We start from the raw sequence: 19,448 nt of genomic DNA on the forward strand, positions 1-19,448 counted from the left end.
GTCTCATCTTAAAGTCTGGTCTCATGTACTTACTACCTGTATGCCTCTGTTTGCCTCAGTTTCCTCATCTGTAAAATGAATTGGAGAAGGAAATGGCAAACCACTTCAGTGTCTTTGCCAAGAAAACTCCAAATGGAGGCCACAGAGTTGAGAACAACTGGAAACAAAAATACTTTGTTCTTTTCAAGTATGAGAGCCTTCTCTGTCCAACTAGGCTATAAAATCTGAGGGCAGGAACCTCATAGACTGTTTTGGGGGGTCCTCGCACACCTGAGCTTATACCTTACTCACAGTAGATGCTGAAATGTTTGTCGCTGGCCTGACTAGCTGAAACTCTCCAAAGAGGTTTGCAGAAGGTCCCCACTCTGTATCAACAGTGAAATGACTGAATCAAGTCATGGAAATAGCTGGCTATGAATTAAGTGGGAAATGGTGGACTTGAAGTCTACATCCAAGTCCATTTGTGGCGTAAATCCCCTTGTCCCTTTCAGGAGGAATGTAGGCCAAGTGGCATTCTGGTCCCAGGTTTGTCTGGAATCAGATTTGTGGTCCCATGGGGATGAAATTTATTGGGGGAGGGGCTCTGACAACATCTTTGGTCTTAGAAGAGCAAAGAAACAACCCAGTTGGGCACCTAGTTAGCGAAAATAATTAATTACAATAGGAAGCAACCAAGTGACAGCTTTCTCCTCCACTGCCAATCTTGTTTCCAGTTCTTTGCTACCACAATCAGCACAGCTATGAATATTTGAGCATAAATAGGACCTTTCTTTTCATCTTTGCCCTCCTGGGGGTAGATGTCTAACAGTGGGATGTCTGGGTCAAAGAACGCGGACATTTTTGAGCATATTTTCAAATTGCTTTTCAGAATGGTCGGAGCACATCCCGGCTTCACTAATAGTATATTAGCGTGCTTGTCATTCTTCAGCCCCTCCAACATGGACTAATTACATCTCTTGTCATCTTTGCCAATTTGCTAGGTGTGAGGTGAAGCCTTGGAGTTGTTTTGATTTGCATTTCTCTTATTATGAGTGTTTTGGAGCCATCTTTCATGGGCTTGTTGACAGTTTACAATTCATTCCTTTAAATAAATTTTATTGTTATCACTTCTTTTTAAATTGCTTATATTTCCCACCATATTCCTCCTCTTCCCAGAACATCATTCATTTGAATGAAGTATGAAAAGGGAAGAAACAAAGATTCTGCAAAATTAAAGCAAAAAGCCTGATGCGGACGGGGCTCCCCACCCCTGAAGGTCCTAACCTTCTGCAGGATGACGTACGATACGAGTGGTACGAGTATTATTTCCTCAGGACTAAGCTTGGTGCCAGAATTCAGCTTGGAAAGTTTTGTCCTTTTTTGTTATTCCACGGATGGTGCTATAGTCACTGTGGATATAAACTGGAATATACATCGTGACGATCAACTCTGTAGTCTGCTTTTGCTCACTTTTCTTCTTTTCATTCATCATGCTCACCATTCCTTCCAGCACAGTAATATTCCATTATATTCACATATGATAATTTATTTAGCTATGATAGACAGCTCTGTGGTAAACTGAACGGAACTGTAGGCCTAGAGTCAGGGACACCCAAGTTCAAATTCAACCCCAGACACTTACTAGCTGTGTGACCCTGGGGAAGTATCTTCTGACTTTCTTCAGTTTCCTCACCTGAAAAATGGGAATAATAATAGTATCTACCTCCCAGGGTTGCTATGAAGATCAAATGAGATAACATTTGTCAAGGGCTTAGCACAGTGAATGGCACATAATAGGCACTTGAAAAATACTCATTTCCTTCCTTCCCTGATCTAATCAAATGGATATATACTTTGTTTTCAGTTCTTTGCTGCCACAAAGAGAGCTGCCACGAATCTCTTGGTGTATACAGGATTCATCTATCTACCTTTGGCGTCTTTGATTTTAATTTCTCTCATTAGAGATTTGGAACAGTCTTCTTTATGATTGGTAATCATTCACAATTCCTTTTTTCGGAGCTCTTTTTCATATCTTTTGATCATTATCTGTTGGACAAATTGCTTAGTCTTCTATTTGTGTGTTAATTCCTTAGCTTTCAATCTGACTCTGATCAGAGATATTTCTTTATATCCTCAGCAATTAGAGGTAGCGAGGTGACACAGGAGAAGGAAGACTAGGCCTGGAGGCCCAAGACCAAATCCAGCCTCAGACACTTCCTACCCGTGTGACCCTGGGTGAGTCACTTCACCCTGTTTGCCTCGGTTTTCTCATCTGAAAAACGAGCCAGAGAAGGAAACGGCCAACCACATCGGTATCTTTGCCGACAAAACCCCAAATGGGGTCACGGAGAGTTGGACGTGACTGAAACTCAACAACAGCAAAATCCCCAACCATTAGCATAGTACCTTGCACATGAGCTTAATTAAGACTCCCCCTCATTTGATCGCTTCCCTCATCTTGATATTATCAGTATTTTGCATCGGTCATTTTATTAGTACATTGCATTAGTAATTGCACTGGTTTTATTAGTACAAAAGCTTTTCAATGTCATACGATGGAAACAACCTCTTCTGTCTCTATGTCTCTGTCACTGTTTCTCTCTCTCTGATAACCTCTACCACCAGTCTGAAAGGGATCTGACCTCATTTTCTTTCATCTTGCTGCATGACCTTTATCATTGAGATCATGTTCTCTCCCCTCGGTCTGTTCGTGTGAACCAAAGGGCTGTCCCGAGCCTCACTTTGGCCAAACTGCTTTCCGGGCCTCACCGTATCCGGAACTGCTCGTCTCTGGCACAAAAATTGCTAGTCAAGACTGTTTTTTATTATAAATTTTTCAAGTCTCTACGCCACCTTTATGAGGGAAATTCCATGGGGCTTTTAGGACAACTTACATTTCTCTGATTCAACCCTGCTGTCTAGTGGCATTTCTCCTGAAGGACTTAAATGTTTCAGGAGTTGGTTCTCATCAGCCTAGGTGTGTGTGCACCAAGTGTTCTTTTTTGCCTCTTTACGCAAGGGGCTTTACTGGGGAAAAGCTCTACTGATCCGTTTCAAAGGATTCCTTCCATTACCTCTCTGTGCTTGGAGGAGTCCTGGACTTTAATAAAGAAGGAGCTTATAGAGAGGGCAAAAGTACAGATAAATGGGTCACGGATGGTCACTTATACTTAGCACATCTACTCCAAGTTCTGTGTTTGGCCCTCGACGTCCCACCAACTCCAGGCAACCTTATTTTTCATGATAATTTATTTTGTCGAGTCCTACAAACATTTCACTTTCTTTCCTACCAACCCCTTTCCTGAATGACAAAGCTTGGAGGGTTACACTTTGGTATCAAAGAAAGCAGTTTGACATGAACTCCGAAAACCTGGGTCCAAGGCCTGAGCCCATCACTGTGCATTCTTAGGGGAGTCATTTCTCTTCAGTTTCTTCCTCTCATGAAATGAGAGATTAATTAGCTCTTGGCATTATATTGTCTTCCATTATTCACTATTGCTTCCTGTGGAGGAGTCCTGTTCTGGGCAGTCAGACTTCTTAAAGTCTGTCTATCATGGGAGAAGACAAATTCCGCTAGGCCCTAATGAGCTGGGAGGGTTCTGAATATGAGCCTGGTGACGGACTGTGTCTCTCTCATCTAAGGACCGAGCTAGTTCTGTATGAAGAGATTCAGCACCAGGTAGCTGGCTAGATGCATTTGGGGAAAGGGACATAACACGGCAATGCCTGAGAAGTAAGTATCTTTTGTTGAGGCTTTGCTTAGTTTTGACCTATTGTGATAATGGATTGTAGGTCAGAGGATCATAGATCTAGAGAGACTTTTCAAATCACTTAGTCCAACTCACTCATTTTACAGAGAAGGAAACTGAGGCCCAGAGAGTAAATGCAATGTTCCACAGATGGGAAGTGGCAGAGCCCTGGCTGTGACAGTCCCAGTCACAACCTTGGGTCAACAGTGTGGCATGACGGAAGGGATGCTGACTCTGGAGTCAGCGAACCTACGTGTCTCTTCCTACCATAGTGACCTCTTGGAACTTAGCATCTCTGTCTGGGACCTCCAGATCTGTGCGATCTCCTGAATCTGGGAGCCCACTCTGTATGGCCACCGATGGCAGCATGATCACGGGCCCCGTTTGATAGAAGAGGAACCCTAATTCTCAGAGACTGGAAGTCACCTGCCCAAAGTCCCAAACTAACAAACAAGCAAACTCAGAGCCAAAGTCCTGACATAAGGTTCCAGATTCAGGGCTCTTTCTAGCACATGTTTCTAGAGCTCAAGATCCCCTCCATTCCCAGTTACTATGTAGCACTGATTTTCTTGCCAACTTTCTTCTTCCAGTACACGCACGCGCACACGCGCACACACACAGAGACATAATTCATCTATATTCTCCAAGAACAGTCTCCCCTCTCTTCCTTCTTCTCTACCCATCCCCTCCCATGGAGCAGCTAGTTGCTCTGGGCAGTAACACATCTCCATCAGAAGCATCTTAAGTGATCTTTCATTATCAGAGTAAAGATATTCATCCCTTCAAATCTCTCTCCTTTTCCCTACCCCAATCATTAATTAGTTAACTCGCAAGACAGCCTGCTGAGAAGGATCAGTGTTATTAGCCCCATTTCGGAAAGAATTAAACTGAGGAGGAAGGTGGTGAGTCACTGGCCTGCTGCAGTAGGCCATCCAGGAAGTTTGCTCTCATCTTGCTCTGCAGTTGCTAAGGAAGGAAGCTCAAGAAGTGCTTTGTTTTTTGCTATTTTTTAAATAAATGTTGGACCTATTGTTTTTTACTACAGTCACTTCCCCTGTCTCTTTGATATTGAATCCCCCCTTCTAACAGAAAAAAAAAAAACCAAGCAAAAACACCCAGTCCGGTGACTGTGTCTGGCAACGCATACAATATTCTGCCTTGAACATCTCCCACCTCTCTGCCTAGAGGAAGAAGGTCTCATATGTTTTCCCATTGCTCAGCCTCTTCATTTGCATGGCTGCAGCCCTCGTCCGTGCTTCCCTCCTGGTCTTTCTGAGATGGCAGGGTGAGGGCCAAGTCTGCAGTATAAATGCAGAAAACGTCAAGGGCCTTTGGAGAAGTCATTCAGTTTACTGCCCTTTTGTAAAGTATGACGTCAACAGTGAGAACCTCTTAAGAGCCCTCTGGAGATGGAGGTGAGGAGCTGGCTTGAGTATCTAACCACCTTCCTTGCAAATACCCTCCTTTGCAGGTGACCTAAATCCTGGGTCCTGAAGCCTAAAGGAGGCTATTATCTTGTTTTGTGTCTTCCAGATTGACCATTCATGCTGAATGTCCTATGCACTTGGAAGACTTCCCTATGGACGTGCACGCCTGCCCACTGAAGTTTGGAAGCTGTAAGTCCCCTCACACTGGCCCCGGGGCCTTCTTGGTGGGAGCCAACAGTCCCAAAGGCTGGGCCTCAGGCTGGATCCCAAGCACTCTGGCTCATTATTTAACAGGCACACATAGGTAGCTGATACAGCAGGGAAAAGAGGCGTAGGGGGCTACTCACTGGATCAGTAACTCAAAAATCGGTTTCAAACTCAATCCTTCCTTGGTCTCCTGATATGCAAAATATCTGCAGAAAAGCAGAAACTCTCCATTTCCATTCATTCCAGGGGGCAGGGAACTGGAATTCAAGTGCTGGCTGGGGGACAAGCCCATAGAAAAGGATTAGGTCCACACACCAGGACCTGTACAAAGTCAATCCCTACTTTTTCTCAACCATTCAGAGTAGATAGTAAGGGCTTCCCTTTTCCGAAGACTTAGGCTTCTGGTAGGATTTCCACATAAGGAGCCAGTGGGATGCCTCATAGGAGCAAGAGCTTTGGAGCTAGAATGGACCTTGGAGATCAAATAAAAGGGATGAACTTGCATGACCTCTAAAGTCCCTTCCAGCCAAGCGCCTGTATAGCTTAACTCCCTGATTGGATAGAAGAGTGGGAGCCGCTTCCCCCATTTCTCTCCAGGCCCGAGGCCCTCATGCTTTTCTCATGAGTAACAATGATACTTTGGGAAAATCCAAATACTGGCAGATAGGCATCTCACATAGCACATTTTTCCTTCCTGCTCGGTCCTGTGTTCTCCTCTCCCAGACACGTGAGTACTGACCCCTCTGTCTTATCCCTTCCCCCGACTCGTTAGCACCCGTGAGTTGAAAGCCCAATACGCTGGCAGCCAGGGTGAGGCAGTAGCTGGTGCCAATTTAGAATCAGAGAATTTTGAACTGTAAGGGACTACGGAGATCCTTCAGATGACCTTCATTATGTCCTGGGCCCACCCCTATAAATTTTAGTGGGAGGTTAATGAAATTTAAGATGGACTTTTTTTCCCCATTCAAGTTTACACCCCCCAAATTTATGAATCCACAAGTCCATGGAGCCCTCTGGAGTTAAGATCCTCTGATCTAGCTCACTGCCACATTTTATGAGTGGGAAAATGACCTGGTGAATTGAGGTGTTTTGCCAGAGGTCGTACAGTGAGCTAATGCCACAACAGGATTTGAACCGGGCTTTCCTGACTGTCGATACTTTCTATCCTGTCATCCACATGGTGTACATATATGTCCTAGGGAGTAAGGCAAGCAGTGCCCTATGGGATGGCAAACAGAGAAAAGCCATCTGGGGAAGCTTAGGCTTGGAAGACCAATTGGGAGAGGAGATGATGTGATCCAGAGGTAGGCAGTGTAAGTTATTTTCCCATTTCACAGAAGAGAAAAGTGAAGGTGAATGACTTCAATAAGATCACACAGCAAGTAGTCAGTAGAGTTAGGACTCGGAACCATCAACTCTGCTTTCCTAGACACCATGCAGCATTACTTCATATAAAGTGAGATGAAAACTTTCACCAAACTTGTCCCTATTTGTAGTTTGGAAGATTCCAGATTTGGTCAGGCTGACTGAAGCAAGTTCTCTAGAAATGAAAAGCCCAACGGAGCTATGGAGATTGAATGGCAAGAGTAGGAGAACTGACGAAAGGTAGCCTGAGCTTTGATTCTGAGGGAAGCCCGGAAGAGCTCGGGCAAGACCTATCTAGTCTCCACCATCTTGGCTGTGCCCCCTTGGGCTGAACTTTGAAGAGGCGGTCTCTCAAGGCCCCAGGGTAGCCAAGGCCAAAGGTATACCTAGGCGGGATGGAGAGGGCATGGGAAGCATGGGGCATGGAATAGGGGCATGGAGAAACTGTGAATGGAGAAAATGTATCCTCCATTCCTTGCAAATACCATGTCTTAAGAATGACCAAGAGTGAGGGCTTTAGAGTTCCCTTTAGGAGTTTTCCCTTGACTACCTAAGCGGTACTAAAGAGTTCCTGCAGAGGGCACTGAGACCCACTACTCAGAGCACCAGAGGTAAAAGGAAGGGTAGTGATTGCCCATCTTTGTGTTGTGGTAGGAAAGCGCCCTGGGTCTGGAGTTAGAACATCTGGGTTCAAATCTCAGCTCTGCTATTTACTTTCCTTTTAAAGTAATTTGAGCCCTCTGGGCCAGAGTTTCCTCCTCTCTCAATGGACCAGACAGCCTCTGATATTCTCTAGAGCACTCATAATATAAACAATTCAGTAACCAGATTTCGTCTCAGGGCAAGTAACATTTTTGTCCCCATCTTAGACATGAAGGGAATGAATCTCCACAAGATGAAAGGACTTGGCCAGGTCATGAAATTGGAGACCAGATGAAAACTAGGTCCAGTCGAAGCCCTCTGTTTTTTTGACCCAGTTGCACTGAGTTAGGGGCTTGGAGCTATCCAGGGTCACCACACTCCTGGGCCAGGGTCATTTAAATGATTTATAAGATGTGATTATGAATCAGGAGCCATTAATTACATCTGACAAACATTTATCCACGGCAAGAACCTTCAATGTGCCCAGTACTATGCTAGGGACTGGAAACAGAGACAAAATCCAAAAAGTTATCGTCCTCAAGGAGCACACGGTTTACTGGGAATAGTGGGGCAACACATGCACAAATGAATCAACCCAAAGTATATACAAAATAATTGATGGGAGGAGGAGACTAATAGCAGGCAAGCAGGAAAGGCTGGCATTTGAGCTGAGCCTTGAAGGGACCTCAAGAGGCTCTGAGGTGGAGGTGAGGAGGAAAAGCACTCCTGACAAAGGGGACAGGCTGTGCAAAGGCCCAGACGCAGGAAATGGCGTGTCATCTATGGAGAACACCAAACAGGCCAGTTTGGTTAGAGATTAATGTTAAGAACAGGAATTAGCTATGATGCAGAATTTGCCTCCAGTTGGAAGAGATAGTGGGGTTTTAATATGTTCTCCTAGGTATATTGAAAAGAACGGGTTTGGCTAGTCACAGAGTCGACTGCCTCATGGGAACCGTGTAAAAACAGGGAATAAGAGTAACACTAGCCCTCACACTCTGAGCCTCCACTGCCAGATGACTTTCTGCAGCCTTCTTTCAAATGTCATCGCCAGGGCTCCCTTGGCCAGGGAGCTGGAGCTGTTGGATTCCCCTGGAAGGAAAGGCCCGGAATCAACTGACTCCGGTTGGAAAAGTCAAGGCTCGGTTGGCCTTTGTGTCCTATTCCTCTGAAGGGATATGGATGAGTTCAGGCCTGGAATAGGCCAGCAGGGAGAAGTTCTGCTTAGACTATCTGGTTCAGCTCCTGGGTCTAGACCCAATGGGAGCCATTAATGAGCACTTCTTGATGTGAAGTTGTGATCAGCTATTGAACAACTCAGTGACCAGGGGGAAAAGATTGAGATTGCTAGAAGGTCTCTGGAGAAGTCTTAACAGCATGAGCTTCAAATCTAGACTCAACCATTTGCAGTCTTGACTCGCTATAGGAATGACAATATAGCACCACCAACCCCTTTGCCCCCACTTTGTCCAGGGTATGTACCAGGAGGTAGAACCATAAAACTAACCAGTTAGGGACCTTCAAGGTCATCCAGTCTCACGCTCCCATTTTTCATCTAGGGTAACTGAGGCCCAGAGAGATTAACATGCTGTCTCCATGTACCAGCCTGCACTGGAAAGCACTAAATATAGTAAGCTGTGTCCGCAGGTCTACCGGGATAAGGGAGAGTGGGAATTAGGGAGAAGGAGAGAGCCATAACTTGGCGATAACCAAGCTGGGATAAAAATGGGGCCACTAGACCTGGACTTTGCTCCAACGTCCATCCTCAGCTCTGCTTGTCTAGGTCACATAATTTAAGATTTTTAAGAGACCTCAGAGGCTAAGGACTACCTCAGGCTGGGCAAGTAGTCATCCAGCCTTTTCTTGGAGAACTCCAGTGAGTAGAAATTCACCCCTTCCTTGGTAGTCTGTTTGATGTTGAGATAATTCCAGAGATTAGGAAATTTCTCTTAACAAGTCATCCTTTACACTTCCTCCCACCACCCCACCCCATTGCTCCTACTTATTCTTTCTGGGTCCAAGCAGACCAAGACTAAAACCCTTTCCACATGACAGCCTTTCAAATACTTGAACAGAGCTAACCATGGTTCTGCCTTTCCCCCTCCTCTACCAAGTCTTCCCTTCCAGATTAAACACTCCTTAGTCCTTCAACTGGTATTCATATGATATAAACTTGAAGTCCTCCACCGCCCTGATTGCCATTCTCTAGACATGCTCCAGTTTATCAATGTCAGTCATAAGATGTGATCCAGAAATGAACATAGTTCTTTCTATTCCATCGAATCAACGGGACAGTCATTTCCTGATTTCTGAAGGCTCTACTTCTTTGAATGCAGACCAGCTTCTTAGGTCATAATTGGCTGAAAGCCATGCTTCAAACTCTACATATTATTCAGCCCAAGTTCTACTTCCCAAGGAATAGTATGAGATATCTTATTAAATGCTCAGCTAAAATGTAGCTTAACCACATCTTTAACATATTTTTCATCTAGTGATCGTGTCAAAGAAAAAACTGGAAGTGCTATCGTATGGATTGTTCTGCATGAAACTATGCTGGCTTTCTGATCACTGCCTCCTTTTCTAGCTGGAGATAATAGAGATCAAAATTTCTTAAACTGTGGGTCATAACCCCATATGGGGTTGTATAACTGAATGCAGTGGTCCTGAAATTAGGATTTGTTATATTAATAAATGATTTGTCTCCCTATTTTATATACACATATACGTGAAGTTGCATAAATATTTCTCCAGGGGAAAAGGGGACACGAGTGGAAAAAAAGTTTAAAAAGTTCTGTTACAGACTACAATTTGGCCAAGAATTCAGTTTAAGTTCACTGACCTGTAGTTGGTAGACTTCATTATCTTCCTTTAAAAAATGGTATAATCGCCCCCCCCCCGCTCCAGTCCTGGGGTACCGCTTTCATTTTTTTCATCTTTTAATATCACTGCCAGTAGTTCACCTATAATAGCTGCCTATTCTTTTAGCTGAAGATGTAGCTTATTTATCTGCCTCAATTGAATTGAATTCATCATGGGGTAACTAGGTACTCTCTTATTTTTTCCTTATTTATTTCTCTTGTTAATAGCATGATGGTGCTTATTATTGGTAGGGAAAATAAAAGAAAAATATGAATTGAACATTTCTGTCTTCTATCCAGAAGTGTGCCGGAGTAGTTTCTTACTGGGTCATTAGAGGCAATTGTTAAAATTTCAGCATAAGCATTTATGCCTAGCAAATAAGCAAATGCAACAAATAAGAGCTTGATTTATGTTTTCTTGATTGTCTAGACTGCAGAAAGTGTTAGTAATACAGATTAAGCTCAAAAGCATGTCAAGTATACATTTCCCCCCAAAGAGCTAGCTGTTAAACATTTATCAGCACACCCCTTCTATCTCTGTTGTTAGTAACAATTATTCCATCTATCTAAACGATGTCTTGGTCATTCTCTAATTTTCCCCTTTCCTCGATATATTTTTAAACATTCCCTTTTGTTTTTTATCGGTTTTACTTTTTTGAGCCTCAGCTCATCCTGATCTCAAACACTTCTGACTCTTGTTACAGAGTTGTACCGTGTTCTTATATTCATCTTCCATTAACTGTCCTTGCTTCCATAGTTGGCACAAATTATTTGTGCAATTCACATCAGTATCTTCAGGTTACTCCTGTTTTATTTTATGATAGGTATTGTATTTCTTGCCTTCTCAGTTGTTAGGGAAGGGGAGATAGAAAAACATGGCACTGAAAATAATTTTTAAAAGATATTTGTTTTGTTGCCTCACCAAAATTGTTTCGCTTTCTGTCTAGAATTTCATTCTTGAGTTGACTTCCCCCATAGACTTGCATTCTTAAAAAATCTTACTATTTCTTCTCCAAACCTTCTGAAATCTGCTCTATCACCAAATCTGAAATGGAATGATCACTTTATCCCAATATTCCCATCATTTCCACTCCAGCAACAAGTTCCTCCTTGAGTCAGGGTCTCTAGTTCATCTTAGCTGTTGCCTGAGTTGAACTGTGGGATGTACTACTGAGTCTTTTCAAGGACTTTATCTCCTATGGATTTCTGGGAAACTCTATTCCGTTTTCATTATTATAGCTGTTGTCTATGGAGTCTGTCTGGTGGATCAACACAGGCAGCATTCTATATCCCATATCCATTTTAGCCCTTTTGATTAGATCTACAAAACACTCACCAAATACCTTCTTACCAGCCCCTGTTAGTTATAGTTCATCGCTATATGTCCCAGGATGTTGCTGTAAAAACCTCTGGAGCTTAGCAGTAGCATTCTGAATACTGTGACTGATTAAAATAATGACATTAACTAACATTTACATAGCACTTTACGGTGGACCACGTGCTTTTTCTAATTATTATCTCATTAGGTATTATTGTTAGCCCCAGTCTATAGATAAGGAAACTGAGGCAGATAGAGTTTAAGTGACTTGCCTAGAGTCACCTAAGTAATAAATATCTGAGCCTAGATTTGAATTCGGATCTTTCTGACGGCAGGCCTGGTTACTCTAGCCACTGAGCCACCTTACTTATTCAGAAACCGCGCAAATCTCCCAAATGTATACTGAGGATATTCCCTATCTGTGAGCTTAGCAACTAAAAACTTCTGAGGTCATAAGGAGTAGGATGATGTTTCAAAGAGGCTAAAGGGATCAGAGGAGAATACAGAAGACTTGTTGAAGCAAATTACACATTTTTAGGACAGGGAGATGGAAACTTAAATACCTGGACTAGATTCGATCATTTTGATTTCATCAACATGGGCCCTTTTGAAGGGCTTAGGTTGGAAGAAGTTGAGCTGAGACATCTTTCGTTGTGTGGGCCTTAGACTGGCTGTTCTAAGTCTAATAACAGGATAGCATTCTTTAGGAAAAGCACTACAAGGAAGTGTCGTGCATTAGGTTTCAGAAATTGTTTTCAGGTTCTCTTCTCTTTTGCTGGAGCCACTTCAATGTCTTTCATTCTTCTTCAGTGCCCCTCTCCTTGGATTCCAGAGGGTGCTTCATTCCCAAGTCCACTTCTCAAAAGCCAGATGTTCTTGATAGTCATGTTACCAGAGCACTTTGTGGCCACTGCTTCCTTTTCTAAATGTTTACTCACCATGCCTTTAATAATATGGTGTCAGATTTCACCAGGGATCCAAGATGAGTTCTTCTGCCTCTAGTCTACATTCTTTACTAATTTCCCATTTTCAAAAATTAGGACAAAATTGAACAAAAATGGCCAGTGGGGAGTTGATACCTAATATAAATAGGAAGATAGTAAGACAGCTTCCCTTGACAAGTTCAGGTCACCAGTCCCAAGAGAATGACAACTTTGGATATTGAAAGAACTGTCAGGTGTGATTCCCGAATCAGTGTAAGTGACCTTTGAGCCATACTGGAAATCGGCTGAGGTATATATAGCATTATTGGCCGGGGCAAATATTCTGAATATCCAAAAAGAAAGCTAGTTGAGGAACCCGTAACATCTTCAAACTGAGGGGACATTACCTCCTTTGACAGGCTTATAAGACTAGATTAGTTTACCTGGATTTGGGGAAATCATTCGAAAAACACTCTCATGTTTATGGAAATATGGAGAGAGATGTACTTGAAAATAAGGTGAATTTGGAACTGGTCAAATGATCACCTTGGAAGGAAGTAACTATTGGAGAGTCCTAAGTATCTGTGCTTAGTTCTGTGTTTTTTGAGGATTTTTATCAGTCACTTGGATAAAGGTATAGTAGGATGCTTATCCGATTTTCAGGTGACAGAAAGCTGTGAGGGGTAGCTAATATACTGGAAGACTCAAGCATGTCTAAGAGCACTGGGGGTGAATTTAGCAGGATAAAATTCAATAGCATTAAATGTGAACTCTGGTTTAAAAAATCAACAGCACAAATTCAAGATAGGAAAGGAATAAGTAGACAGAAGTTTGTGTGAAAAAAAAATAAGGGCCTTTTGTTGCACTGTAGGCTAAGGATGAATCAGCATCACCTATAAGCTATAAAGTCAGTCTGCAAGAAGATAGTCATATTGTCTAGGATAAGAGAAGAAATATTCCTTCCATTCACTATCTGCCCCCTGTCAGACCACATCTACAGGGTACTGTATTCAATTCTAAGTGCTACATTTTAGAAAGGACCTGGGTAATTTGGAGGGAGGTCAGAAGAGGCTGGCCAGGATGGTGAAAGGTCTGGAGATCACAGTTTGGGGAAAACTATTCATGGAACTGGGGATGTTTAGCCATGCTAAACATTCCCTTTGGACAAGGGAAGATTCAGGGAAGACACGGTAACTGTCTTCAGTGATTTGAAGGGCTTTCCTGTGAAAGAGGAATTCTGCTTGTTGGGTCCAGCCTCAGAGGGCAGAACCAGCAGCAAATGGATGGAAGTCACAGAGGCAAAATTAGGCTGGATGTAAAGGAAAACTTCCTAAAAAGCAAAGTTATTCTTGAGTGTAATGAGTTGTCTTGATAGGAGGTGTGGCTTCCCACTCAATGGAGATCACCAAGGGGACACCGGATGACTATTAGGGGTGTTGTTTAAGTACAGCTTGGGCTGGGTGGTCCCTAAAGTCCCTTTCAAGCTCTGACATCTCTGAGATTCTTTGAGCAACCCCCCTGGAGGACTTCCACCAAGCACTGTGTTACCACCAAGGTCTGGACTAGACCCACTCGTGTGTGTAGCTCACATAACCTGGAATGTGTAGACCATATGGAAAGCAGTTCCCTGGCTGGGAAACAGGGACCACTCTCTTGCTCTCCTTAGCTATCACTGCCACATTCTCTCCTTGATATGTGTGGTAGGGGCTTTCGAACAGAGGAGCAAACTGGCAGTGATCACTTAGAGATGCTGACCAGTGAATCCGAAAGTTGGGATTTTCTGGAATCAGAAAGGAACCCATACTTCCTTCCTCTGGCAACCAAGAGAAGGAACAGCTTAAACATCTGGTGCTTATCAGATACGAACAATGATAGGTGGAGACTGAAGAGATGTCCAGAACCTCCTTGTGTAGGAGAAATTAAATGGTGTTTAGGCCTCAGCCCTCCTATATTTTGTAATTAAAGCATGACCCTATTGCTTTCCCTGAGCTGCTGCATCTTTTCCTTCCTTCCCAGATGCCTATACAAAGGCTGAAGTAATCTATTCTTGGACTCTTGGAAAAAACAAGTCTGTGGAAGTGGCCCAGGATGGCTCTCGCCTGAACCAGTATGACTTGTTGGGCCATGTCGTCGGAACCGAGATCATCAGATCTAGTACAGGTACCGGGGTGTGGTGGTTTCAGCCAGATGCCCAGATGGTAACAAAGATTTAAGTGCTCTATGGTGGGAGGAAGGAAACTGGGTAGGTCTTTGAAGGGACATAGAAGCTATCTGCTTCACTCTACTAAGGCCAAGGATGCCAAGTCTTCGGTTCTGGCGTGCTGTGCCAAAAGACTTGAGAAAAAGGCGTGACTGGGATACTCGACCTGATTGGCTTGCTCTGGTGTCCCATTAGTCACTTAAATGCATCATTAGCCACTTTGCCTGCTGAGCCTGTCCAGCAATGCTCATTTGCTCTGGCTAATGTGGCTGAAGTGTGTTCATTCTCTGGTCAAGTTATTAAAAAAATAAAAATCTTGGCTTTTCAAAATGGCACCAAGTCTAACAATCACTGGAGTAGAGAACTATGGTGAGCTTCAGACCTTCTTATGTTCTTACCCAAGGAGGGCATGAGAGCCCATGTCGCTTTACCATAGCAACTGAAGAATAGGTAGCCCATTCATTAGCCTCTATTCTTTTTGGGGTAAATGTACTATTTCCTGAAGCCTTTCTCCATCCATGGATTCCCACAGCAGCAGATGTCATCCTGATCTTAGGACACCAAGAGGTTCAAGGATTTGCTTGCCTGAAGTCATTGCTAGTATTCGGGCGGAATCTAATTCAGCTAATTATGCCCGTTACCAAAAATGGGTCTCTACTTTCGGATTTAATGAATATTGATTATTTTCTCCATCTGCAGTGCTTCATTTTTCCTAGTTGCCTATGTTATAGGGAGCTGCAAGGATCCTTTGTACCTCTACCCCTCCTACCTTTCTCCACAGCTCTTCTCTATTCATTCCTCTTCCTTTCCCTCTTTCTCATCACATTTCACAAATATCTTAGCCCTGGACAGACAGCACAGGGATCTCTCCCCTCACTGTGGAAGTTTTCCCTTCAGTGTGCTTGATGTTAATAGACCCTGCCTTTAACAACCTTATCTTCTCCTTAACTAGCCCCTGGGGGCACATGGGGAGTCCGAGAATTCAACTTGAGAACATCTGATCAAGGTCCGTTTCTCCAGAGAAGAACTAGCAAGCAGAGCCAGAAAAAAACCTGTATCATATGCATGAGTGCCATGAGAGTGAAGAGAATTCAATTCTAGAAGCATTTGTTAAGCCTGTCCTATGTGCTGGGGGGGTGGGTGAGGGGTGACATGCAGTGAGGATGCAAAGATAATAATTTCAAGTCTCTGCCCCTAGGAAACTTGCATGCTCCCCGTTTGTATGTCTGTCTTCCTTTCTATAGAGACGGACAATATATACACATATAAGTAAATCAAGTAATTGCACATCAAGTAAGTCATTTTAAGAAGGAAAATATATTAATAACTGGGGTGAGGGTGGAAATCCAAAAAGCCCTCATGGATGGATGGATGGATAGCTACAAATCACACAGAGCATGGGATATCTAAATAAGTTCTTTGAAGGAAGCTAGGGATTCAGAGAGACTGAGGTGAGGAGGGAGCAGATTCTAGACATGGAATCCTGTGCAAAAACCTGAAGGTGAGAGATGGAACATCATGTATGGGGAACAGTTGGCAGAGCAGGTTGACTGGAACCGAGAATCTGAGGGGAAGTAACATGACAAGTCTAGAAAAGTAGAAAGTAGATTTGATGCCAGGTTGAAGAATCTGGATTTTATCCAAGAGTCAATAGAGAGCCATTGCAGATTCCTGGGTGAGGAGTAACAAGAGCAGCACTTTAGGGAGATTACCTTTGTACCTCAGTGTGGATTGGAGGGGATGGGAGAAAAGGAGAGAGAACCTAAGAGCATGGAGACTAATATCCAGATCTAGAGCAGTAACTGTAAAACTTGAGAGAAGGAGATAGGTGCTAGAGATCTTGGGGAGGTTAGATGATTTGATAATTGATTCAGTTGAAGGAGGAGAGGCAAGAGAAAGAACTAAGGATGACTCTGATGTTGTAAACCTGAATGATTGAAAGGATAATGATGTCCTCGACAGTAATGGGGAAATTTAGAAGAAAGGGATAGGGAGGGAAATAAGATGACTTCTGTTTGGACATGCTTATGTAACCAAATGAGTAGCCCTATCCTTGCAAAAATGACCCATGGCAGAAACTGATCACTTTTCTACATCATTTATTACAGGGTATAAATATGTGAGGCTCGTGGACACGAGAGCCAAGTATTCATTGGGTCATCCTGTCTTGGTACTCGGTGATTTAATCATTGTCTCCTTCCCTGTCCCCGTATTTTTACAGAGTGAATTTTATTTTGCAGAGAATTTTTACTTTAATTACTTCATTTCTTTCTCACAATGCCAACTCAAAGTGGTTAAGGCGGGTATAATTATATTCATTTTACAGATTAAGAAACGAGAGGTAGAGTGACTTGTTCCAAGTCGGCTAAAAATAGACACCAGGTATCTTGACACCTTCCGTCATTCTATTGCCTCCCAAATCCATCCCTTTTCCAAACTTCTCCATTTCTGTCGACAATACCATTTTCACTCCAATAAGTCTGGTACACAACCTCAGGACTTTGCCCTTTCTCTCTTCTCATTTCTCATCAGTTGCCAAGTCTCATGTTCTTTCCTAAATATGGTCCTTCAACATCTCAGCCCCACACACTAGGAGTTCTATAGCCCCTGCCAACAATTCAAATGACTACTTGGCAAATGATTACTGAGCAAAAAGAAATCTGATGATGGTTAATAATGTGTATATGTGTAACGTAATGAGGGAGAGTTTGGGGAAATTTCAAACTTGGTGATGAGGCCTGGAGTGCTCAGCTAGCTGAGCTGGCTAGGTCTGGCCTCCATGGTGATGCCAACAGTGTTGCTGTTTTCTGCCCTAATCTGTTATCTCTAGGAGAATATGTCGTCATGACGACTTACTTCCACCTTAAACGCAAGATTGGTTACTTTGTGATACAGACCTACCTACCCTGCATCATGACTGTCATCCTGTCCCAGGTTTCTTTCTGGCTTAACCGGGAGTCTGTCCCTGCCCGTACAGTGTTTGGTGAGTGTTGAACAAGAGTGGAGGTATTTGGTACTGTGCCCCTAGGCGTAGACTCTAGGCAAAGCAAGCATAGTAAAGGGTAGAATTTGGGCACTGGCAGGGGAGGATTTGGGGGAGACATGGGGGAGACACCTCAGCTCTGAACGTTCAACTTAGCTTTGTCTACATTCAGCCTCAGGTTCTTTGGGCATTTTGTTGTAATCCATTCAGGATTCCATTCCTTTCAATCTTGTTCGATGACCCATCTCAGAGACAGAACATTTTGGGTACTAGAAAGGAGGTGCCCCTTACAAGAAGGGTCGCTGGGCACCCTCACCAAAAGAGCCAAAAGGTTCTAGGGACAGAAATTTTAGATGTGGGAGGAATCTAGGAAGTCATCTAGTTCAGTTGCCTCTTTTTACAGATGTGGGCACTAAGACCCAAAGCAAAAAAAAAAAAAAAAAAAGGGAGGACAACTTGCTCTAGGTCATGTACCTAATTGATGGGAGAGCTAAAGCTTCAACAGAGGCCTCCTGATTCCTAATTCAATTCTTACATTTGTCTGACTTCCATTTGCTACCAAGGGACCAATCACTCAATCCTGTTGCCAATCAAGAAGTGTTTGTTGGGTCAATCCATGTAAATAAGCATTTATTAAGCTCCTACTGTGTGTCAGGCATTGTGATAAGCATTAGGATACAGAGAAAGGCAAAATACAATCCCTGCTACAAAGAAATCCAAGACTAATGGAGGAGGGCACACAATAGGCAGATAATTACGTACAAAGAAGATATGGCAGAAGATACGTACAAAGAAAGAATATTGGAGATATTCTTGGAGGGAAGGTAATAGCATTAAGGGGGAACTGGTAAAGGCTTCTTGGAGAATAAGGAACCCTAGCTGAAATCTGAAAGAAATCGGGGAAGCCAGAAGACAAGAGTTGAGGAGAGACAGAGAGACACACTTTCAGGCATGGGTGCAGTCAGTGAAAATGCATAGAGTCAAGGAGATGCTGGAGAGTTGTGCATGAAGGGACAGCAAGGAGGCCAGTGTCATTGGATTGCAGGTTATGGGGAAAGTGAAAAAGACTGGAAAGATAGAAGGGCTTTAAAAATGAAAAGAATTTCTATTTGAACTTGGACATCATATGGAGTCACTAAAGATTATCAAACAGGGATGTGTGACATGGTTAAATCTGCACTTTAAAAAGCTAAATTTGACAGCATAGTGGAGAACAGACTTGTGGGGGAGAGAAAGAACAGGAATGAGAAAGGTACCAATCTGCCGGAGAAGAAGGAATAGAATGGGATTACTTACAGATAGAGAAATTTGTCTTGCTTAGGTGGGGTGAAGGAGAATAGTGTAGGGGGAGACATCTAAGTGATGGGAAAAGTGATGGGAGCTCTTGGTAAATGGCAACCAGTTTGTATGAATCCACTTGCCCTCTGCCAGGGAAACAAAGCAGCAGAGTCCTTGGACCATTGTAAGCCTGATCTCGAAACAGGGTGAGCAGACATACAAAACCTGACCCAGGCTTGGCAAAGGGAAGCAAAATGATAGAAAACAGCCCAGATTCAGCATCGGCAGGCCTAGCTTAAAGTTCTGACTCTCCCATTAAATACTTCCTGTTGACTTTGGCGATATTTCCCTCTTGGTAACCTTGATTTCCCCATCTGTAAAAATGAGGACTAGGACCAGGCAATCTTGACACTCTTGTGGCTAAAACGTTCTCTATTGAAGACCTCACTCATCTCTTGTTGAAGACTGGATAACTCTCTAGAGGTTAGGCGCTTTGGGGTTCCAATGTCATTTCTTGGG

General features: G+C 43.3%; 1 protein-coding gene across 1 annotated transcript in view; it reads left to right on the forward strand.

Moving 5' to 3' along the window:
• GABRA3 (gamma-aminobutyric acid type A receptor subunit alpha3) overlaps positions 1-19,448 on the forward strand; it is a 162,421-nt gene that overhangs the window by 122,028 nt on the left and 20,945 nt on the right. The window contains exons 6-8 of the mRNA XM_051968235.1: positions 5,262-5,344; positions 14,485-14,628; positions 17,499-17,651. Of these exons, the coding sequence (XP_051824195.1) occupies positions 5,262-5,344; positions 14,485-14,628; positions 17,499-17,651 (380 nt within the window). The remainder of the gene's footprint in view (positions 1-5,261; positions 5,345-14,484; positions 14,629-17,498; positions 17,652-19,448) is intronic.

This window comes from Antechinus flavipes, chromosome X (assembly GCF_016432865.1).
Source record: "Antechinus flavipes isolate AdamAnt ecotype Samford, QLD, Australia chromosome X, AdamAnt_v2, whole genome shotgun sequence".
Classification (NCBI taxonomy): Eukaryota; Metazoa; Chordata; class Mammalia; order Dasyuromorphia; family Dasyuridae; genus Antechinus; species Antechinus flavipes.